This window comes from Lissotriton helveticus, chromosome 5_1, assembly GCF_964261635.1.
Source record: "Lissotriton helveticus chromosome 5_1, aLisHel1.1, whole genome shotgun sequence".
Classification (NCBI taxonomy): Eukaryota; Metazoa; Chordata; class Amphibia; order Caudata; family Salamandridae; genus Lissotriton; species Lissotriton helveticus.
In genome coordinates this window covers 380,677,553-380,702,471 of record NC_136065.1, presented here as the reverse complement: position 1 = coordinate 380,702,471, position 24,919 = coordinate 380,677,553, and the positions used below count along the sequence as shown (strand labels likewise).

Below are 24,919 nucleotides of genomic sequence, written 5' to 3'. Positions count from 1 at the left end.
TTCTTCGAAGATTGGAAAGGGTCACACTACTTGCACAAGTGGCAAAATAAGAGATAGAGAAGGTTTTCTATAAGAGTAACAAGGTAACTAATGAATTTGGTTCTGGATTACGTTTGATGATAAAATATACAAGTAACTTTGTGAACTGTTGCTTCCAGGATGTTTGGATTAACATATTATGTACTGTGCAAAATTAAATACATCTTTTCTTTCATTTGGACCACAGTCCATTATATTTCACTGTATACGTACCTCTCCAATAAAAATAAAAAACAATCAATCAAAGCATAACCACCTGGCCTACAGCAGAGGTGTACTTACGTGGACCCTTTATAAAACAACAAGATATTTGATAAGAGAAAGTTGTCATTAATACTTAAACACAAAAGTTGAGATATTTACAAAACTTTTATTTTCACAAATGTAAACCAACATTATGAAAATGTAACTTGTTAACAAAAAATGTCTATTTGTACAGACAACCGCTTCGGATTCCTTTGCATGATCAATGTAGACAGTTTTAAGTGCGGAGAGCAGAGGTTTAGAAGTTCCAAAATTTGCCAGATTACAAGAACAAACTGCAAAGTCTACATTAGAAGTGCTTTTATGGGCCGGAAAACCTGTTATGTTCTCGTCTCTTGAGTTGTTTATTAATTTTAATCTTTCCAGCACCCATAATTTCGAAATTGTATTCAGTTGTTACGTATGGCACATCACCTTTAACCCCAGGCTGAAAAAGACAGGAAAAAATGAAAATGATTGTAAAAGGAGTGAGACAAACTTAGCATTTCAGTACCGTTAAAGAAGGTCATACAACAAACAGAATAGCACATAAAACGACAGGTTTGGAATATTTTGAGAATGTGATACTCATCTTAGTAATATTATGCAAAGCTATTAAGATTACATGTTTTCTCAAAGGTAAAGAAACATTTGTTATGCTGTTAATATTTCCAGCGAACAGTAGAAACAATGGAATGTAGTCTTCGAAATCCTTTTAAATAATCCTTTGTTTTGTATTTGAACCATATATAATACATTTTAATGTTTGTAGGATCAGATTCGATGCAACTAGGTAAGAAATTCTATCGTAATTTTTATTGTTCCATTTTTAAAAATTGTAATCTTGCACATATTTTCCCGCCTACATCCAAATGCCTGAAGTATACAAAAAGAAAAACGCGGTGGATGGAATGCTTGAATTAATCTCGTCCACAAGTATTTACTGGACTATCCTAGTCCATTGTTATTTTGCACACAATGCCACCTGTTTGGAACAAACCATATGCAAATCAGTCTAGACCATGCTCCAATACTAAAAGTCCAACTCGAAATGCCTGGCCAGGCCCCCCCGAACGAGAACATAAGCAACCAAAGACCGGTTTTGCTGTGACTGGATTGCGATGAGGCCCATATTAATTACCAGTGGATGGCTCAAATCAAGCATAGCATCTATTACTTTTTATATATTTCAGTATAGCCAAATGCCAGCAGCACAATCTTGAGACCAAAGACACGTACTGGTCCAGGTTATAACATCACTCCTGCTCCCCATCCTTGATATGCTCGCCAACATTATAACGCAGATAACCAAATCCCATATTTCCCCCACTTTTTTTTTTTAAACAAATTTTTATTGCCTTTTACACGTCATGTAACATTCCCCTTTAAGGAGTCAATGTATAATAAACTGGAGAGAAAGGAAACATATCTGATTCACTGTATTTGTCGTTACCCTCGCTTGGCCCCATTCATGTACGTTAACTATAATGATTACATTGCTATCTACTAGCAGTACCCCATATGTGTACGATATACCCCCCTACCCTTCCCCCAACAATAAGGCCATGTACCAAAACCCACCCCCCGCACTGCTGCCTCCCCTTGATTACTGTTCAGCTCACTTAGTAGGCTCTCTGGCCTGCGAGCTGCGAATAATGGTGCTGTGCCAGGACTTTCCATTGCGACCCCCTTCCTCTCCCATGTGTGTTGATACCGAGGGACGCTCCCATTCTCCTGTCTACTGATTTGTTCCACCCTCATCTGGTCCCTGGGGGCTCTCTACATGTGGAAGCCTCTCTGGGGTGGAAGCCTCCGAGTCCCTGCCAATCCTTGTTAAGTCCGCCATTAGCCCCTCCGATGCCTGGGCTCGTTCCGGCTTGCCCACTCCCCGCTGTGCATTCCGAAGTAAGACCCTGCCTTCACAACCTGCCCATTTCACCAGCTCACGTTTCCATCTGAGGACGTTGGGGCCCCCCCCCCCCCCCCCGGTTTCTTCCAGCTATTGGTTATTTCTCGTTTCGCTAGAATTAATGCCAGGTCCTTGAACCTAGCTTTGGTTTTGGTTTCAGCAGTATGTGGAAATAAGTGGAGCAGTACGTGGGCAGGTGTGCAGGGAACCGCCCTCCCTGTCACTTGTGTCAGTCACTTCCTGCCAGTAATGTGTTAAGTAGGCACAGCTCTACACCATATGTATAAAAGTTTCCCCCTGTTCTTGGCACTTTGGGCATCTAGCGTTCGCGCCGTCAAAATAGAGGTTGATACGTTCTGGGGTTAAATACGCGTGGTGGTGTATATAGAAGCTGATCAGGCTAAACCGGACATTCAGAGATACTTTTGCAGTTTGTTCTAAAACATTGTCCCAGTCCTTGTCATCTAGTGGCCTGCCAATATCGTACCCCCATTTGACACCCCTTCCCCTAGATTAGTATTAAGACACTGATTCCCAATTGGAAAATGAATCGATACATCAACGTCTCAAAAGCCCAAACCTCCAGTAATACAATGGATTTATTAACCCTTTGTTTGTGCTCCTAGAGGTCCCTCAGTGTCCATGATTAGATGCACCATAAAGAATTTAGCACAGGTAACTTCCTTGAATCTGGTTGCTAGCATTAAAGAAGGGCATGGTTTCCACAGTCTCGTGAACTGCTTACCTTTCCCTTTAACTGCCATCGATCTCTTCTCTATTCCTGTGCTCATATTTTATAAAAGCATGCTATATGCCGGGGTATCTCCACAGCCCCAGCAACACCTGCTTGGCTGTACAAAGAAGCAATTGTAATTGAACTTCCCTTTGCTGAATGCAACGGTACAACAGTGTTTACTACCTCAAGAATGATGCAGCCTGACAGTCTAATAAGCTAAACATTACACATCAAGACTCTTTTTTTAAGATCTCCAACCAATAACTCAAATTTTGCCATAGCAGATGCACCAGAGAACCTGTTCCTCTACATCCCTGGCAATACTCATTTCTCTTTGACTTATGCCAAGCCTGAATACTAAGCGCAGTATAACACCTCATTTAGAATTCAGGTTTTTAGTTTATTCTTGTAGCAGAACTAGCGGTGCTCGATCCCAACCTGATAACAATTTAATTCCACTCCTTATTCGCCAATCTTCTTCCCAATTATTTTTCCTATCACTTCTTGCCTGCTGTTTTGCTGGGAGAGAGACAGGCCATAAGAAACATATTTCGGACAGGATGCGGCAATCATCAATCTTGGCATGAAGCAACTTCTCATACATAGTGAGGTGTCTCCCGCCATCCCTTTAACCCCTTCCTGGAAGACGAGGGGTCTAGTATGACAGTCATGCAGTCTTTCTGATTCTGCATCCCAAATTCAGTTTTAAATTTTCTCAAATGTTTTAGGCCTTTAATAACATAAAAGTCCCCGTTCTCCTACAACCTGCCTTTTGCGTAGGCATGTATTGTTCCCATTCCATGGCCATGGCAAAGGCAAAGGCAGGATTACTCCCGACCAGTGTGAGGGAAACCGCTCTACTTCGGCTAATAATGGCGGCAAAGAGGCAGATGGTTCAGTCAGCAAACATTATTTGCATACAGATACATTCTATACATTCTATAGTCATCCCCTCCCATTTGGAGTCTAGTTATATTTTTTTAATGCTCAACCTCTATTCTCCAAAGGCTCCATATATAGTACAAACAACAAGGGCGACAACAGGCACTCCTGCCTCGTGCCCCTTTCCATTGAGAAAGACAAAACCTCAGAATTAACCAACTCTCTAGCCTCTGGTGAGCACTAGCCACTAGACAACCAAGCTCAGAACCTTGGGGTTAATGCATACACCACAATGCTTTCTTGAGGAATGGTCAATGTACTCTGGCAAATGCTTTCTTATTAAGGTAGATACAAAGTAAGGCAGATAAAATGTAATGCTTCTTGACCGTTTTGATATTATCAGAAGTAAACCTCCCGAAAATAAACCCTGCTTGATCCAGGTCGAGGGCTTTCCATAAAAGTTTAGCATCAGTATTTAGGAGTGATATCATTCAAAAGGAGAATAATTTTGTCAGTTCCTTTTCCAGCTTAGGCAAAACCATAACTGGGGCTTTCAGCATGGATTCCGTTAGTGGCTGGTCTACCAAAAATAATTTAACAAACGTACCAGGATAAGAACCCACAGATGGATGATGGATTTATAAAATATGGCTGTACCGAACCCAGGCCAATCATGAACAGAGTCAGAAGGGTTCCCAATCTTATGACAGAGCAATTGAAGGGGGAAAATTCAAAAGCTACTGAAAGAAGGCATAACTGAAGCAGAGTGGCTTGCACCCATTTTGCCACTGAAGGATTGCCAAGCAAATAAGAATGTGTCTTGATCTTGGAGATCTAAAAAGACATACGGGTAGACAGTCAACTACTATCAAATATCTGACGCTCAGGCTGTACTTGGTGGTGCGAGTAGGTTTAGTGTCATGGATATCTCGGTTTCGCTTATCAGGTTAAACTGCATGAGCAATCCAGGCACGTTACATTTTTTGTTACCCTATTGAGGGCCTACACTTTAATCAGGAGCTCATTCAGGTTAGCGTTAGCCTGTTTCCAAAGGATAATGAAAAATGTATTGTAAGGTATTTCTCATGCCCTTTAGATCCAAGATGAAATTTTAGTACACAAGAAGGATATGGAGAAACACGTTCACACAAGAGAGTCTGTATTGGGAAAATTAACTAAGGCAGCTCATATTGTCAAGACAAAACAAGCATTTGCAATGGAATCATCTCGCATTTGCGTGTGTTTCAACTATCAGCATTGTAAATGACATTGTCTTTTACCCATGTGCTTTGGTTTGGAGTGGAGTGAATGTATGTGATGCGGAGGGGAATTATGTGGGTTGTATTGGAATGGTTAGGTGTGGAATTGTGTGGTGTGGAGTGTATTTGTGTAGTAGAATTAAGTGGCATGGTTAATAGCTAGGGGTGAGAGCTGCACAGAATAGACAGAAAGGAAGTTAGAGAGGGATAGTTTGTCTTAAAATGATGTGTTTGTGGGCAAATAACGTAATCTCCCCGTACTAACCATAACTAAACGTGTCTTTGTATATTCAAATAGCTGACTCTGCAAAGCGCAGCAATATTTTGTGCACAAGAGCGTGGTATATAAAAATGCTTCCATAGAAAAATATATCATGCAGGGCTAGGAAAGAAACAGGCACTTACAAAACAGTGATATATAATATATGGCTGCCTCTAAAAGGCTAGTAGGGATGGGAATGCAGCCATTTGTTAGGTAATAAAATTTGTACAAAAATTACATTGAATCCAACCTCTCAGTAGTCAGTCAGTCAGTCAAAAATTTACTTTATTTGGTTAGTCACAACCATAAAGCATACATGTACAAATTTCAATTAAAATAGTAATATATAAAAATTCATTTGCTTAAAACATGTTTTTCTCATTCCTTAGTTAGTCACTATGTTCCGGACCCTGTCTTTAAATCTGTTTCTGCTTTTAGAAACTGAGTCTCTACAAAGTTCATGAATTTTACCCCGCGGCATATTAGGATGTTTGAACCTGCTCCCATCCAGCTGGTAACCGCTTGCCTGCAGGTACGAATCTGTAACATATTAAAAATTAGTTTCAGTAAAGTTCTTCTCTTTTCTTTGGGAGGTGGCACAAGGTTTCCGTGTGGTAACCACATAGTCTACATCTTGGTCCCTGGTGTGTGTCCTTCCATGACGGGATCAAGTCTTTTGAGAAATGGTTACCCATTCTGAAGGCCAAACATTTTGTTTTTTAAGGATAGCCGGAAATGCGCCATGAGGTAGGGTTGTGGTTTTAATCGTTTGTACGAGTTTAAAATGGTCCATGCATGTCGCCGTTTGGCCAAGGTCTTTTTATCTTCTGTCAAAGATAGAGCTTTTGTATTTAGCTTGCAAATCTTCTTAAAGGATGATTCTTCTGATTGACTATTCCAGATCTCCTCTATTTTGAGGGTTTCTAGTGACGCTCGCAAATCATCGCCCCACGAGTTAGGTTCCTGTTGGTCATATTGTTTTTTAATTTCTTGCCAACATAAGTTATTTAAAGATCCTATTTCCGCTGATCTCAATTTCCAGCACCATTTCACTAGGACTGCTTTTCTTTGATAAATTTGATTTAGCAAGCCGAATTCCAGCCTTATTTGTGGCGGAGATGATCCTTTGTAAAGGTGGAACACGGATTTGTATATTTTTGTCTGGAGGGTATTTAGGATGGGTACTTCTTTCCCATGCCATATTTCCAGTCCATATGCGAGAGATGGTAAAACTTGGGCTGCCATTACTTTTAGCAGGTGATCGTATGATGGGCATTGCAATTTCTTTTGGAGAACTCTGTACGCAAAGCTCAATGATTGTGCTTTTGCCGCGATGTTTCTTTTTTGATCTAGAAGGGACATATTTTTACTTATTGGGACCCCCAGATATTTGTAAGCAGTTGTTTCCTCAATATGTTTGCCTTTTGTGTACCACTTGAAAGATCGTCTGCTAGTGCCCGCCAATCTCACCACTTTTGTTTTTTTGATGTTTAGTTCCAGGCCTTCTCTATCGAAATAGTCTGTCAATTCGGATATTGTTCTTTGGAGGCCTATCGGTGTTTGGCTTAAGACTACAATATCGTCCGCATATTGGAGGAACTGGATGCTTTCATTGGCCAATTTTGGCGGGTGTCCATTCACGTTCTGAAGTTGGTCTTTCAAGTCTGCCAGATATATATTAAAAAGGCTTGGAGAGAGCACGCAGCCCTGTTTGAGGCTGTTTTTTGTTTTTAATTCTGCAGATAATCTTCTCCCGTCTCCAAGCTTTACTTTTGCCCATGTTCCGCTGTATAGTGCCATTATTGTTTCAATTAAAGCCGGCGGCAGACCCCAAAGATCAAGTTTTTCCCATAGGTGTTTTCTTGGAACTCGGTCGAATGCGGATTTCAGGTCTATATAGCAGGCTATTAATCCCGTCTTCCTTTTACCTGCTCCTTCGATTAATAATGACAATGCTGACAGATTGGCTAAACAGCCCATACCTTCCCTAAAACCGGTTTGGAATTTGGGTACTATTTTATTGTCATTTATCCATTGTCGTAGGAGATTCAATATGCAAGATGAAAAGAGCTTTGCCTCCACGTCGATTAAAGCTATTAATCTATAATTTCCGGGTTCCATTCTGCATCCATTTTTGTGTATTGGATGGAAGATGTTGCCTTGCCAGGACTGTGGAATCTTTTTTCCTTTATGAACGTAATTGAATAGCGGTGTCAAGTATTTTGCCCAGAAATCGGGGTCATATTTGAATAAGGTGTTTGGCATTCCATTTGGGCCTGCTGCTCCTTCCGCTTTCATTTTTCTTATTAGGGCGGTTGTTTGTTTAATAGTTGTCAGTGGTGCCTGTTCCACTTGGTCAGTGCATTCTTGCTGATCATTTTTTCTTTGTCCAAAATCTGTTTCTTTTTGGTCTTGACTTATTTTAAAGTTTTTATTATTTATTTCTTTATTATTTGAGTAGCTATGGATGTTATATAGACTGTCAATATAAGCGGCCCATGTTGTTTCGCTTATTCCTATGTCGTAGGGCAGAACGCAAATGGAGACGGGACTACTCCCCCGACTCCAGGACCCGTTACGTCCATCTCCTAGGGACCGACAAGCAAACCATCACTGAGGCCAAGAACGCCTATTTCTCGGCCAAAATTTTGGCGGCCGAGAACCAACCAAAGGAGATCTTTGCCATTACCCACGATCTGGCCTTCTCCGATAGGACCTCACTTAAAACCCCCCCCCCCCCCCCCCCTCCCAGAAACTCTGTGATTCACTGAATCTTTACTTTGTCGAAAAAATTTCGACAATCAAAGCCAACATTCCCCCTCCATCCTCTTTTTTTGTTGACCCCCCGCCTCCCCCCGCCCAAGCCTTGCTCAATTCCTTTCCTCCTCTTTCTGAAGAACTCTTCCTGTCCCTCCTTCCCAAAATTAAATCCGGTTCCCCTTCCGACATATGCCCGGCACACATTCTACGGCAGGTTTATACTGTCTGTTCCCTGCCTCCTCTGGGCTTCCTTAACGACTCACTGGCTCGAGGGGTTGTCACTCCATCGCTAAAAGCCGCTTCCATCGTCCCCATTTTGAAAAAGCCAGGAGCCGACCCCTCTGTGATGGCCAATTATCGCCCCATCTCCCTCCTCCCCTTTCTGGCAAAGGTGCTTGAGCGACATGTTACATCTGTGCTCAGCTCCTTTGCCGAGGAGAACGGGAGGCTGGCTCCGTGTCAGGCTGGGTTTCGGCCCAAGCACTCGACAGAGTCAGTGGTGGTGTCAGTATTAGACACCCTCAGAGAGGGCATGGACATGGGCAGATCTCAGGCGCTGGTCCTCCTTGACTTGTCCGCCGCTTTTGACACGGTGGATCATTCCATCTTGCTTTCCCGTGTCAAGGCGGCGGGCATAGGAGGCTCAGCTCTTATCTGGCTTTCATCCTTTTTGAGGGGCCGGACCCAGGCGGTCCACCTCGGGGAGTTTTCAGCTACCCCCTGCCAGGTCCAGTGCGGTGTTCCTCAGGGTTCTTCTCTCTCTCCTTTACTGTTTAATCTGTATATCGCTCCTCTTATCTTTGCCCTACAGCAGCTGGAGGTCACGGTATATAACTATGCCGATGACCTCCAGCTCATCTTTAATCTGTCTTCTACCCCTGATTCTGTCTCTAATTTCCAATCTATCCTATCTTTCATCAGGGACTGGATGAATTTCAACCACCTGAAACTCAATCCCGATAAAACGGAACTTGTAGTGACGGGTGGTTGCTCCAGTCCCTGGAATTCTCTCTTTTGGCCCCCCTCCTTTGGTTCTCCTCCCACCCCTGCTTCCTCTGTTAAGACTCTTGGCATCAAGCTAAATGATAAACTCACTTTGCACTCCCAGATTGGTTCGGTGGTTTCTTCCTGCTTTCTTACTCTCCGTACTATCCGCTCCATCTCTCGCTTCTTTTCCTTCTCTGCACTCAAACTAATTATGTCCGTACTGGTCCTGTCCCGCCTGGACTACGGGAACATTTTGTTCAATGGCATCCCTCAGTACAGCCTGCGTAAACTGCAACTAGTGCAGAACCAGGCTGCCCGCCTGGCCTTCGGTCTTCCCAAATTCCACCATACCTCCCCCCTCCTGAAAACCCTCCACTGGCTCCCTGTGCGGGAACGCGCCTTGTTCAAATTAGGCTGCATGGCGTTCCAGGCCAGGACTGGCCTGGCCCCCCTTTTCATTTCCTCTGCCATCAAGGCCTATGTCCCGGGCAGAGACCTCCGCTCCTCGGCACAACTTCTTTTAGCAGTACCCCGCTACCGGAAAAAAAAACAGGGTGGCTCTAAATTTTCCACTCTCGCCCCCATGTTCTGGAATTCTCTCCCCTTCCACCTTAGGTCCCTTACCCAGTATTCCAGTTTCCGCAAAGCTCTGAAGACCTTTTTATTTTCCCAGTCTCTTCTCTCGTAAGCCCGGCCTGCCTTTCCAGTCGACTTCTTAGTAACTGTTCTTGCCCAGTTGGCTGCCTGCTACTTTAGCGCCAAGAAACCGCCCAGGTGTACGTTGCGCTTGATAAATATTTTAAAACTTAATTGACCGCCCGCTCCTTTTGATAATTTATTGATTATGTTCCAAAATTCTCCACTGTTTGGCAGCTTGCTTGTTCTTAATAGATCTTCCCAGATTTCCACTGTGTGCGATTTTTTCGCTTTTCTGCAATCCTCTATATTTTTTTCTCATTTTTTGTATATCATTGTTATCTACTTCTTTTCCTAACCTTTTTTCTGCAGACTTTATTCTTAATTTTTTCGCAATTTCCCTTTTTTTGTCTTAGTTTAGTGTTGTACCACTGCTCTTTGTTAGCTTTATATCCATAGTTTGCTGGTGTGTTTACAGAGAATTTTCCTAACACAAATTTATGTAAGTTCTCCCATTTTGTTATGGGTGATTGATTTTCAATGGACTCCATATAAATTTCATGTTCAAGTACTGAGTCCATTATCTCCTTTTTTACAGGACCCTTACATTTGATTTTCTTCAATTTGTGTATTTCCGGAATTGCGGTGAGAAATTCTATTTGTGTTTTCTCTTCGATGTTTTTCCTCATTATGGTCTCTTGTGGGAAATGATCACTTTCCGGTCGTGTTCGTATTTCAAAATGGGCTACATTCTTTTTTAGTTTGTTACTTGTTAGGGTAAAGTCAAGTGTGGAGTTCTTTTTTTCCACTAGAGAAGGTGGTTTTGGCGGGTTGGTCTCCCTCCATATTTCCGTTTAGGATTGTTAAACCTAGGGATTCCAGTTCGCTCCATATCTTATGGATTTTATACTTGTTCTGGTTGACTTTTATTAAATTGCAGTTGAAATCTCCGGAGATAAATATCTCGTGGGACTGATTAGTTTTGTGTAAGGTTTTTATCAAATTTATTAGTGTTAGAGCTTTTTAAATTTTTGTGGCCTTGTCTGGATGAATATATAAATTTATAATTAGTAGTTTCCATCCTGGACACTTTTTACTTACTTTAGTTTCTACTTTAATCACTTGTATCCAGTTCTCCCCTGAATCGAGCAGTTCGGTTTTCCAGTTTAGGTCATTCGTAATAAAAATGGACAGACCTCCCCTTGGGTGTCCATACTTTGCAAATTTTTCTGCCATTATATGATATTCCTCATATCCCATGATTTGCCTCGGGGTTACGTTCCATGTTTCCTGGAGTAGTATTATTTCAAATTTACTCAGGTAGTCTATTGTCTCTTGATCTTGGGACATTTCTTTAAAACCGTGTACGTTCCACGAGCAAATATTTATTTTTCTCTCTGGTTTTGGGGTTAAATTGGTGTTTTGTCTTTGTTTTTTTTGTACTTATTTACCTACATCAGGATCGATGAGTGTTTAGTGACTGTGCTAACCAAGACCAATCTTTATGTTCCTTCAGATCTTGGTACTGCTGCTTTGTTTTTGTGCTGCTCAGATCTTGTTCGGTAATTGATTTATTTCTTGCTCCCTTCAAGATTGTATGAATTTTTTCATTTACGTTTTTAGGTTGTGAAATCTTGTTGTTTAATAGGGGGAATGGATATTTTATTGGAGTTTGACGCTCTAAAGTTATTCCCCTACCCCGTGAAATGTGTCCTAGTCGTAAAGATAAGCTCTGCTATTTCTTTAGAAGCCCAGATGGTGCTGTTTATTTCCATATCCTTATCTTTTTTTTCCTTGAATGAATTCTACTGATTTCAGGTCGCTTGTTGTTATTCCCCTTAGTTTCGGTATCTCTTTGATTAATCTCAGAATATTTCCCCTGTTCAGCGTATCCGAATTGCCTTTTGTTTGATATTCCGGCTTGAACAGTAATTTACATTCTGTTTCCGTGCTTGTTGTTTCGAGATATTGGGTTTGATAAACTCTCCTTTTTCCCTCTATTGGGTCAAATCGAATGTACGTTATTTCATCGTTCACGCAGAGTGTGGCTGATTCTGGTCGGATATGATCTACCGAAGATGCTTCTTTTAGGGGGTTTGTTACTTCTCGGCCGGTTTGTATATTGCTTGTGTTTTGCCCTGGTTTATCATTTGGCTCAATTTCGTTATTGTATCTGCAAGTTCGTCCTTTATTTCCTACCGTGATGATCAGACCTATATTAGGTTCCCTCGCTTGATCTGCCTGTATTTTTTGAAATTGCTCTTTTTCCATTTTTTTCGGGTTATATGGTGATTTTCCTCTTATGTGCCAATTTGACCCTTTATGAGCCGATGTTTCATATTCCCTTTTTAGTATTAGTGCGTTTTCCTGTGTTTTTTGTTGTTCTGTGGCCTCACTGTGATTTGTTTTTAATATCTCTATTTCATCATTAACTTTGTTTGTATTTGATTTTTCCTCGTCTTTTGATTTTCCTTGTATACTTGATATTGTTTTATTCTGCTCTGGAAATTTTGTTTGTTCTTCGGCTTTTTCTGTATTTTTTTCTTTATTTCCGTCTTCTTTGGTAGAGGTGTCTGAGATCTGATCTATTGGGGCCTCTTTCTTCTTTTGGTCAAAAATGGCAAAGAGTTGTTTTACCTGCTTACTTTTAGTAGCATTTTTTCTTGCCTTCCTTGCCCGTTTCCGCTGTCTTTTGGTTAAGGGTTCTGCCGTGCCCGATGAACCCATTGTTTTATTTTCTTCTGGGCCTCTCTTTGTTGGCTCATTTTCTTCTGTGTCGTTTTGAGTTTTTTCTTCTTCGACGGTGTGGGTTGTTCTATTTTGTTTTCCAATTTTTTTGGCCTCATCTATGGGATTATCACCTTTATCAGTTTTTGAGTATGTTACTGCTAGTATTTCTTTCAAGATGTCTGGTAGAGATGCTAATTTATCTATTATATCCTTGCAGACGCAATTTTGTTCTGTTCATTTCTCTTTCCATTGTTTTTCTTCCTCCTTTTCTTTAACGAGATATAGCGAAATTTTGTCCAATTTCGAATTTATTCCCGCTATATGAGATGCAATTAGGTTCATCAAAACTACCTGCGCGTCAAGTTTGTTTGATTGAAAGTTCAGCGCATTGATTGCTTGTTGTAAGCTTTTTAGTAGAACATCCCCCCAGAGTGCAGATTTTGCTTCGGTTTGTTGCAACTGTACCCCTGTTGTCCTGTTTAAACTCTCTGAGGAAGAGATAGTTCTAGGATGTTCTTCTTTTGTCGTATCTTTTGCTATGTTGGAAACCGGACGCTTACTAGAAGATTGTCTAATTGGGCTTGATGTAAGGATTATTGGAGAAGATGTTGGCTTCCTTTTGTGTCCATTTGCGTTTCCATTTCCGATGCTTTCGGAATGTTCCAATTTTCTCAAATTTGAGGCTCAGTTGCATTGGTTCAGCTTCCTTATGTGTGTTTTCTTCCAGCATTCTCCGAAGTTCTGTTTCTTCGAAGATCGAAAATGATTTAGACCACTCAATCTTTTGTGCGCTTTTCTGCAGATTTGTTTGGGAACCAAAATTGCTTTGATTTATGAATACTGGGCTATTTTCGTTAACCTCATCTGAAGTTTTATTTGGTGTTAACTTTGTTTGATTGAAGGGTGCATGAATTTGTGCCGAGGTTTTTAATCAGCCAATTTTTTATTGTCGATTTTTCTTTAAGATTGGGGCTCATACTTATTTCTGATTCGTTTCTCGTCTTACGTTTTTTACGTGATGAAGTCAAGCGGGTTGATTTTGTTTGACTTTTTTGGGTTTTTTCTCCGTTGCTTGTGGTATACGTTACAGCCCCTTGCTCTTTTAGGAACTGAAAATTGAACTTCAATTTTTCACCCCCAAACTTAAAAGATTCGGCCATGGGAATATGTACCTGGTCAGATAGTTTGTCATTAGTTGACTCTTCTAACTTGCTTTTGTTCCCTTGTTCCTTTTTTCCTTTTACAGACAGCCTTCTTTTTACTTTCTGTATTCGTGTCTGTCGGATTTTTCCTGACCGCATCTTTCAAAATGCAAATTTCTCCTGGAAGTTCTCCCTTCCAGCTCGTTTATTGCTTTGTCTTTCCCAAAACTCCCCAAGCCCGTCTGACGCTTTGCGACAGCTGCCGTCGGGGGAGTACACGTGGAAATGTGATCAGGTGTTGGGTGGATGGCTTGATGGCTTGATGGAAAAAATGGTTCTGTATTTTCTGCAAGGTGAACTCAATTTAAATATTAGTGATCTTTTGCTGATGGTAATTATCCTCAGATGGTTCCACTAACTCGACCCCCTTTATGGCTTATCTATCAGTCCGTCAAAAAATGTCCGTTCTCATAGTTGCCACTCTCCACCCCCTTTGCTCCGGCTCCAGAACTTAGTCGACTCTTTCAACCTGCCCCACTGGACTAGTATCGGAAGTTTCTGCTTACCCTCTTTTTCTGGTGTCCCCTTGGACCCTGTTCCTTGCTTACTCCTTACTTGTTTTCAGCTGGAGTCCGTAGCTTGCCCTCTGGAACTTGCCTCTACCTCTTGTGCTGGCTCTGGCTTATCACAGCTCTCAAGTTTCTCCGAGTTGCTGCTCCTTATGGCTCGTGATTCTTCGTAACTCCTTCAGCCCCTTTGCAGCTCACAAACCAGCTCGCAGCCCCGGATTACGGTTTACGCTTTGGCTGCTCCACTGGCCTCTCAAAATTCCGGACGTTTCCTTGCTATTCCATGTAATTAAACCTTGTGGGTTTTTGGGGGGGGGGGGGGTCAGGAGAACTGCTGGTATTACTGCCCCCTTTTTCCTCAAATGGCCGGTTTTTTACCAGCTTAACGGACGGGGGCCACGGCCCACCCCCGGTGCTGCTGAGCGCCTGATCCCAGGGTCCGCCGGCTCCCGCCTGCCGCTCCCGCGGCACCTCAGCAGGTTTCCTCAGTCCTTAACATCCTACCGAGCCTCTCGACCTTCCCCGGCTCGGCTCTTCACCTCCACCCTAAGCCGCTTGGGTGTTCCAAGTCTACCCTATGGGTGTTCCAAATCCTTCAATTGCCTTTTATTCCCTTTCTTCTTTTTCCTTTATGGTCTGCTCCAGGGGGAGGGGAATTTCTATAGGGCTGGTACTCACGGGTGGCGGATCAAATCTCGTCCTTGCTGCTCCGCTTCCACTCTTCCTCACTCCTTTACAGGGAGGGTCTGTTACTGCCACAGCCGTGAATCTCCCCCGGCCCTCCTCAGCCCGCCACAGCTCGGCGCTCCACTGTCTGGGGGATTCAGGTGATTCAGGCGCTTCGGGCGGCTCACTAGCACCACCGGGCTGTGCTCGGCTCAGCGGTGGTATGTACCGCTGTCCCCCGAATTTGTCGGAGTTTGCCCGGATTCCTCTCCTGCAGCGGGTTTCTCTCGCCCGCGACTTCCGCGGCTCCTGCGGCTCCAACAGCTTCTTACAACTTTCTTGAGTCTTTTTTGCTTTCTTCGCGGCTTTTTTCCGGGCTGACACCGCCACCGCCGCTGCTCCTCAGACCTCCTCCTTACTGCTCTCTAGCGCCACCGGAGCAGTAGGCCCGAGGATGACGCAAGCATTTAAAAAGCAGCGGTATGTAAAAAAAAAAAACTTTTTGAACAGCCATTAGAGCTTGGGAAATAAAACAAAGTGTCTTGTTTTAAACAGCTACTAGGATAGGGGAAGTAAATCATGCTGTGCTTAGCAAGGGCAGGTGAAGCGAGTCAAAATGAGTGAATTGTAAGACAAATAGTGCCTCTGTCAGTCATATATAAGAATAGCTACTACTCAACGGACAGTAGGGCTGGGAGTTGTCAGTGGAATGTTTCTTCTGAAGTGCAGAGAAAGCGAAACAGTGTGCAGCAAACCAACAAACAAGCACATACATTATATAAAGCCCTTGTAAACACAACACTATAGTTGCCAGGATGCGTTTGTAATACTGTAAGCAATGTGGGCTTAAGAATAAGAAACGTAGCACAGCATGCGCACTGCTGCCAACAAGGCAACATCAATAGAAACTGGCACATGCTGATGCATTAGCCAGATATGCAAGAATCGAAGCATACGAGAGTGGTTAACAAAAACTGTGCCTTTAGCTGGATGGTGGAGCTAGGTAGAAAACAGACATTTTCAAAGCTGTTACATATAATAATCTGCAGCTCCTAAAAGAGTTTGGGATGAAACTATTCGAACTATATTTGAATCCCAATTAAAAAAAATGGAATCCATGTCCGCTCCGAAGGGCTGAGGACAAGGCAGGCATTCATAAGGCTGGAACAAAATAATTAACATGTATACCGCGTAACGATGAGAGCTGCTGATTTCTGAAGTTTGGAAAGCTGTAGATGGTAAATGGGAATGGTAAATTTCCTAGCTGTGTTTTTGTGCAAGTCACAAAGTCCTGTGCTAATCGTAAATCAGTGTGTGATTGTGTAATGTAACTGCTGAATACCTGAAGCGCTGCAATATTTTGTGTGCGAATGCGTGGTGTATAAAACTGCTTAAACAAAGTAATATAATACATGCAGGGACAGGTACAAAACAGGCAGAAGTTATGAGCAATGGTGAGAAGTTTTAATGCTGAAAGAAATGTGGTTTTATGAATAAAAACGCAGTAAGACATGTGCCCTGAGTCCCACCCAGCAACAAGGCAACATAACAAACAAGCAGCTCTACTAAGGGACAGTGTTTCTGCCGCATTAGGAGCTGGAACGTGTGAAGCTTTTATCCTGGTGGTTGAACAACGGGAGGAGGCAAGCCGTAGAATAGTCTGTTTTCTTTTTCCAATTGACTAGCGCAACATATGAAACAGGAACATTATATCTGTGAATCTCGCAGTCCAAAATCTGCTGCTATAAAACCATAGTATTTGTTGCAGAGGCAGGGAGTGTGCGCCACAATGCTACCTCTATTGTTCTGCTTGCCTGAGGCATGGATGTGCCTCACTGTAAAGCATCATGGAGTGTGCGTTGTGATGCACACACACTGCTAGTTCTGGAGCACCAGCAGCACAGTGTGATTAAATTACCACACCTCCTTTAATTGATCTATGGTGTAAAATTCCCCGAAATTTTACTTTAATGCATTTGTTCCCAAAATAACCAACCGAACACGAAAGCTCGCATCATGCAAGCACTACGATAAACTTGCTTATTTTACTGTTTTTCCGATTTTTTCTGGGTAGTGTTTGGCACAAAAGAGTATGGTTTGTTCATGCACTGTTGGAATAGTGGGACATGGGGGCGGCACTTGGATCTAAAAGAAGGAGCAGGGAACATGACCCGGGAATTAGCAAAAGAAGCCAAGGCAAAAGAAAAAGTAGTGCGCAAAAGTAACTTGTATGGCCAATCGTGAACCAATGCAGGCAACAGGGGCAGTCTCCAGGGCATGATGAAAAAAGCGAAAGGAAGGACATATGTAAGCTATTAACCAATTAAAAGAAAGGATTTTTAAAAAGCACATGAAGGAACCAATCAAAAGCGATAGGCGTGCTGAATGCCCATACACTAGATACAGCAGGTCTTAAGAGAGCGCACGCGCTGCCTATGCGAGACTTAAAAAGGTAAATTCTGTGTCTCTGCAGTATTTTTACCAGGATCACACTATATCTGAGGAAGGCACAGAGCCCAAATAGGAGTTCTTTTAATTCATTTTGAAAGCACCATGTCCACAGGATAAAGAATAAGTAAGGTCCTTTGTTGGATTAGCAGGATTATACTCTAACTATAGCCCCAGTTATGCAACAATAGCTCAGACCATGAGGGCAATCATAAGAAGGGAACCAAGTTTGATTGACCAAATGAAGGTAAAGCAGCGGTCGCAACTATTAAGACCATCAGCAGCAATATGCCAACAATGGGCCATCTCAAAGTTTTTAGGAAGATCATGATCTACTGGTGCAAATCTTAAAGGACTTAACATGGTTTTATCACAGATACTAGATGGTAGAGAAACTATGGTGGTCTTTGTCATGTGCTCCCTCAAAGTGGTTGAGGAGTGTTACTCAGTCATTGAGAGAGAGAGGCACTGGCATCAGGGTAGGCTGTTAAACATTTCAAGTTTTGATAGTGGGGAAAGCCTTTCATTGACAGGACTCACCATAGGGCTCTAGTTCAGCTATTATCTACTAGGAAGGATGATGGAGCCACTTCCGGAATAAAGAAATGGATAGAAGGTTAAAGTGTGTTTAGTTTTCAGGTGCAGCACCTACCATGTGTGTAAAACAAAGTTGTGGATTGCTGCTCTTGCTTGCCCACTAAGGGGGAAGTTGAGGCATCTGAATCATCCTCAGTCACTTGGAATTGTGAGAGTACTGTTGCTGAAGACGAATGGAAATCATCGACAGAGAAAGACTTGGCGGTAAGGGACCTCAAAGATCTTATTGTGGAAAGGTGGTTTGCGTATGGAGACCTCCCACAAACCTTGAGAGGGTTCTGGAATGTGAAGGAGGAGTTACATTTGAATGATAAAGAACTTTTCGGGGGAAGGATACGGAGCCGATGAAGTATTATAGGAAATATAAACAATGGTACGACATTGTATCAAAGGCAGCTACCATGGAAAGTTGGAGATGAAGTACTCATTAGAAAAAAGGTTTTCAAAAACAGAAAAAGGCCTCAATTTAGGAGACCTTCTGTGATTGAGACAGTTATGAAAAATTGTGCCAGGCTCGATAATAGCAGTGTCTGGTGTACGCCTAGACTGGTGAAGTGGTATGGTATTGACTCTAGTACTGTTGGGGTTCCTGCTCCCATACCTTCCCCCAAACTGAAAGCCCATGGGCAAATTAACTTACTGTGTGATAGCTGCAGACGAGAGGGTTAATGAACCAATCTGCTGTAATGATTATGTAATGTTTTCAAATGTTTTTAGGACTTTCTATTGCAGTATTTCTAGTTTGTCTTTAATAATGATTATCAAAGGTCTTGTAATACTTTGGTTGATATAATAGAGATGCCCTGTTAGTTTTTAATATTGTCTTCACCATTTTTCCCTAAACCACTGTATTTTAGTCTTTTAGTAGTTGTTAATTTGCTTTATGTGTTCTTTGCTGGGGGGTGTTGTGGTTAGTGCAACAGAAGGTTTGAATCATCCATCACCCTACTTAAGCTGTTGGGTGATAGGAATGCTGTGGTGGGAATGTTTGGGTGAAGGCAGTAAATGATTGGAGCTGCTCTGGATTGGCTGGTGACTTGCACAGCTAAATCCTGGAACACTTACCAGTGAGTGTGGCATTTTTTTGGGCATGGAAACATGACAGTACCTCTTCTAGTTTTCAGAATCTGAGCTTCATGTTACCTGTTATTTTCCTTCTGTTCCTATCATGATGCTCCTCGATCAGGTGTCCTTGAATCACAATCTTAAGGACATCAATTATTACCTGACTAGGTGCGTGGTCAGACAATATACTGTTGTCCATCTCCACTTCTTTCATCTTTTCCTGTACACTGGAAGAACTAGGAAAATTATTTAGCTTGGCATAAGTCTTGCACGTAGACTTAAGGCATTAATCGGGAAAGATACATTGTGGGTTAAGGCACGTTACCGAAAACTCGAGTCAGTAGACACTTCCCTTATATTATTATTTTTGGTTTTCTTAGCCTTTTGCTACCATCAGACCACATCGGCTTTTTCACTGCGTTGCAGAATCATAATGCCTTAAGTCTAGTGAGTACTTCACTTCATTTTACATGTTCCTCACAGTTTCCTAAAACACCGGGATAATTAAATTGAATGGATACGGAGCACAATACAGACATGGTGACACAGTCCAATGAATAATAGACACTGGGATGCGTTCGGAATTCTTCATTTCATCACTAGTTTTGGGTCTATGTTACTCACACGTTCACAATCCTGTTTCTTTGCCTCACACGATCCCTGAAATAGCATGTGTGCCAATTCTACCTGTATTTTTTGTAACATTACATTTTTGTAACATTACATTCTTATACCTAAACGTTATAATCCTGAAGAAGGGTTCAGAGGAACCCAAAATGCATTGGGTGTCATTTCATATGATTTTGTAAATAGGCTAAAGCATTTCATTTGAGTTTGATCATAAGTAGACATGTATAAAAGAATCATGTACAAGAAAGAGTGAAGTAATGAAATTCAGAAATATGAATAGAAACTAGATGGATTGTTTGTGTTTATTTTAAATACACTAAGTTGCATTGCCCATCTCGTATTGAGTACTGTAGAGTACCCACATAAACCCTAGGGACAATAGGTAGAGTTCCCTGCAGACCTGGATGTCTCCAGGCCTCGACAGAGAAGTACACAGAAATGGTTGTGGGCACAACCTCCAGCAGGGTACTCCCTCAGTTTTGAATAACTGTACAAATTAAGAAAAAATTCTTTTGATTCAAATAGGTGTGTGGTTTTACAACCGCAGAGCAGTTTACATACATACCTCTAACATTTAAGCTCCCAAACTCGAGCAGTTCCCCTGAATTCTATTTTGTAACTGTGCAGACATATCAGGCAAGTTGCAAAAGTTGGCATTAGTACCACAAGAGTATCGAAGTAATTTAAGTCATTTCCACTAGTGCCACCAGTGACAACTAATGTTGTCACCCTACCTCCCTCTCTACTCATATAGAGCATCCCTCCCTCTTCCTTGAATACCCAACAGTAGAAAACAAAGTAACCGCAAACTCATCATCATCTTCAGCCCCTCAAGTCGTCGGGATTCAGAAGCAACAGAATGGACCATTTCCTCTGACCACATAATGAAACTGTTACCGGACAGGTAGTTTATTTTCTCGCCCAACCCCAAGTTCTTTCTGCTGTGTCTTAGGCCCATCATTGCAGAGCAACACACCAGCTCACAAGTGAAAAACTCATCCAATTCAGACTTCTTGCGTCGAAGGGTCAGAGCCTGTTTCACAAAGCGACAGAAGTACGGACTCCTTTCTCATTCCATTACCTCTACCATAAGCTTACTCTTTTTCTAGCACTAGACCATTCTGCAGCTAAAGGGTCTAGAACAGTGGTTCTTAACGTTTTGACTCATGTGGGCCCCCCACCTAATCATTACCTGTAGGAAAGTGCCCATTTTTGCATGGTTACGCCCAAATCTTTTGCCAAATACTGGATTCCAACTTGACCGAGTGTGTGCTGGGACCCTGCTAACCAGGCCACAGCACCTGTGTTCTTTCCCAAAACTGTACATTTGTTCCCCTAGTTGGCACACCTATTGGCCACATGCAAGACCCCTGGTACAAAGGGCCTTGTGACCAGAGAGGGCCTCCTAGGACTGCAGCATGTATTGTGACACCCTCAGAGACCCTTCACCTTAACACAAACACTGCCATTGCAGGCTGCGTGTTCTGGTGCAGACTACACTGAAGAGTCGACATGGTACACATTCCTGTGTGCCTCGCCCACCAACCCGCCTGTGGCATGGATAAGTCCCCCTCTAGTAGGCCTTATAGCCCAAAGGCAAGGTGCACCATACCACAGGAGAGGGCAAAGCTGCATGAGCAACATGCCCCTACAGTGTCTGTGCCACTCACAGACATTGTAAATGTAAAGAATCCATTTGAGTACATAGGCTGGGAGTTAGTCAACATTAACTCCAAGGCTACATGATGGATTTACTGAAAACGGAGATGTTTGGTACCGAACATCCCGGCATAATAAAACCACACTGATGCCAGTGTTGGATTCATTATAAAATGAACTCAGAGTGCACCTTAGAGATGCCTCCTGAAAAACGACCAACTTCTAGTGTATTGGCTGACTGGTCCCTGCCAGTCAGCCAACACCGGACAGGTTTCTGACCTCGTGGGGTGGTCGGAAACAAAGCCTGCTCTTGTTGGAGGTGCTTCACATCTCCCCCTGGCAGGAACAGGAACACTTGGCAGTGAGCCTCAAAGGAGCTCTCCTTGTAATGTGCTGATTTGGGCAGCTCCAACCAAGGAAGATGCTCCCCCCTCACCTCCCCCCTGCCCAGACCCCACTTTTGGCGGCAGTACAGGCGGGAAAATTAGTAAGCAGAGTAGGAGTTTCCACCTGAGCCTGGCACACCCTTACATTCACCAGGAGCTGAAGTGATCCCTGCTCTTAGAAATCCTCCATCTTGGAGAATTAGGACCAATAGAGACACCGAAGTGCCCAGCTCCCCAAAGATAAGGGGCACCCAAAAGGTGTAGTCACCGAAGGGAACAGTAGCCATTGGCGGATCTGTGACACTTGCAACACTCTTCACCCAATACATAGGCCCACTAACCCAGTGAAGTCTCCCCGGCGATCTTGCCCTGGGATCCAGCTTTGGACGATCTCTCCTGACCTTCAGCTAGACGCCTGCAGCCTCAACCAGAAGGGTCCCTCCGACTGCAACCAGATCTGGTGAAAACACACGTCAAGACACCCCTGCACCTACAATCCCCCGGCCTTGGTTTGCCCAACCGACGTTGCCTCAGCATTCCCCCACTATCAAACTTACCTTTCCAGACGTGGGATTCCTACAGCCCGCCTTGGAACAGAGCCTGCAGTTGTTCTCCCCAACCGAGGATCTTCATTGATTTTAATGGGCCGCTGATGTCTCCATTGCACTCGGTCACCCTTGTGGCGCTAGTGGTACAGCTTCAGTGCTCTTTGATGGCCCCTCCAATGCTGACCTTAACCCTCAGGGCCTGTGACACTGAACCGCAGGTACTTACCTGTAACTGGTGCCCCTTCGAGGTGCCCCCCAGCCTTCATAGGATAACATTGGGCCCAGTGAACTTTGCACTCAGCCGCCCCAGTGCCGCTGGTGGTGCAATACCTACCTTGGTCCGACCCTTGCCTAGTGTTGACCAAAACCTCTGGAGACAAACTCACAACCGCTTACTTACCTGTAAGTTACTCACCTATCTTTTCCCCACAGAATTGCATTGGTCTCTCACTGTATTACACGAAGTGTGCTTCTGCATTCAAAGTATCTTTTGGCCCTTTTCCCGAAATTTTTCGCTTTTCACCCCCCCTAGTTGAGGATGTCTCCCCCATGGTAGAGAAATGTATAGGCCATGTGTGGTGTGAGATGTCATGTTAAATGTGATGCAATGGTGTACGAACCTATAATTCCCCCATCATAAGAATTTACCCTGGTAACATGTTGAGTTTAAAATGGATGCCATAGCTGTGTGTTGTGCCACCTGACTGTGGTGGGTTAGCAGTCTAGTTGTTCGGTTCCCAGCCATCCCAGCTTTTGGAGGGAAAGCCTGGCACCCAGGGTGCTCTACTCCTCCCCCTGAGCCAGTTAGAACCAGTTCCCCAGACACTTCTAGAAGCTTCTGGCACTGTCTGGTAGGTGGGGTGAGGGGCGTATAAGTAGGGGGGCTGTGCCACCATGTGCTTAGTCAGAGCGTGGACTTGAGAGAGAGAGAGAGAGAGAGAGAGAGAGAGAGAGAGAGAGAGAGAGGGGACCTGCTGCCAGGGGGTGCCGCCCCATGGGCCTGTGTGCTGGCCCCAGAGCCCAACTGTAACTCCCCCTGCTGTCCACAGGGCTAGTGAGAGCCCCACTACCGGAGTCAAGGCTGCTGTATCAGGAGGAGTGCCACGTTACAGAGGAGGATGGTTTCTAGGACCTACTGCCCTGTCCTGATGAGTGCCGACTGACTACTGACCTTGCCCAGTAGTGCCTGCTGCTCTGCTACCTGACTCCTGAAGAAGAGCGCTAGATTGGGTTGGACTGTACACACAGGAGGCGGGGAGCGCTACCTTTGGTTCCCTGAGGCTGCTGGTGGGTCCTTGCGCCTCGCGAGCGCTACACCTAAATTGCCAGGAGAAGAGGAGTGCCTGTCCTCTGCAGCGCTGGGTTGGGAAAGCGCTATATTCCCATGGACTGTGCCTTCCAGGGCATGGTGAGGGCTGTATCTTACTCCCCCAAGAAGAAGGAGGTGAGGACCATGAGCGCTATATCTGGTGAGCGCTATATCTGGTGGGCGCTATGCTCCAGTTGACTGTCTCCTGCCTACACCCCTGCACAAGGATGGCGCTTTAGGGGTATTGCCCAGGAGAAGAGAGGGGTGTGTGGCCAGGGAGACCTGTGTGCTTGTTTTCACAGCGGGAGCCTACCCCGCGTGAGTGCCACCTGCGTACTTTACTCTCCAGCGGGTGCCTACCCCGCTTTATGCAAATTCCGCCACGCGGGTGCCCACCCCGCATGCCAGCCGTCACCGTGCGTTTGTGCTGCGCGGGGTACTTAAAAACCCAGCGGGTGCCCACCCCGCGTATTTCTGCCTGGAATTAATCACCGCCGCAGCCCGGTAGAATTGTCCAATTTCAAACTCCAGTGGGTGCCCACCCCGCCGTCCACTTCAGAGTAAGAGGGAGCCTACCCCTCATTGCCGCCGTAAATCACCGCTGCGGCCCAAGTGCAAGCGCTTCGGAAGCACTTTGGCAGAACTCACCGCTGCGACCCAAGGTCTTGACTAGGGCCGCCGCACTGCCTACGGCGGCCCGGAAGGGAAAAGGAGTGATCCGGAAGTGGGCGGGGCTCTCCGTGAGCGTAGGAGAGCCCCGAGAAGGAGCTGGATCGTCCCTGAAGCCCTGGGTCCCAGGAGGGGGGGGCCCGGGTGTAGTGCGGCGAGCTGCTGACCGAGGAGGGGCTCCCGTGGTGCAGAGGGAAGCCCGTGCCTCCCGCTGGAACCAGAGCCGACAGGAGAGGTTCTGGGAGAGCAGGGGACGCTCGAGGCACATACCGGTGCCTGTCCCCTGCTCGAAGGAGTCCGCCGGCGATGAGTCCCCGATGAGTGAGGGCCTCAGTGGGGGACTGCTGGTGGTGTGGGGGGTAACGGGACACAGTGTCGGTGCCCGCCCCCGTTGGTCCATCTCAGGGGACACGGAGAGTGTCAGTGCCGGCCTTATTTCTTCAGCTGCCCAGACTGGAAGTGAGCAGCTGCAACGCGCAGCCATAATTGTCTTGAAGCCCCGCGGGGCTCCCCCTATGGACAGGGCTACAGGGCCCCGGGGGCTACACAGCGACGCCACAGTGGCGGGTCGCTGCAGCGATTGAGGCAGTTTTGAGCCTCGGGCCCAGAAGAGGGACTACAACGTCCCAGGGTTGTTTTGGGGGCTCCCACGTGACTGCGCTGACTGGATTTTACACCACTGCCCCGCTGGACAGTGGGCAGTGGCAACGGTTGCGGTAAAAGACCGATCTGCCACCTGGGGAGCTTTGTTGTTTTGAAGCCAAGTTGTGCCTCTGCCCCATGATAAT

General features: G+C 44.5%; 1 protein-coding gene across 3 annotated transcripts in view; it reads right to left on the bottom strand.

The window, feature by feature from the left end:
- Positions 1–389: 389 nt before the first annotated feature.
- The window catches only part of NOL9 (nucleolar protein 9), a 160,876-nt gene continuing 136,346 nt past the window's right edge, over positions 390–24,919 (bottom strand). For all 3 annotated transcript variants that reach the window (XM_078642549.1, XM_078642547.1, XM_078642548.1), the window contains one exon: positions 390–730. In XM_078642549.1, coding sequence (XP_078498675.1) covers positions 605–730 — 126 coding nt within the window. In that variant the 3' untranslated portion in view covers positions 390–604. The remainder of the gene's footprint in view (positions 731–24,919) is intronic.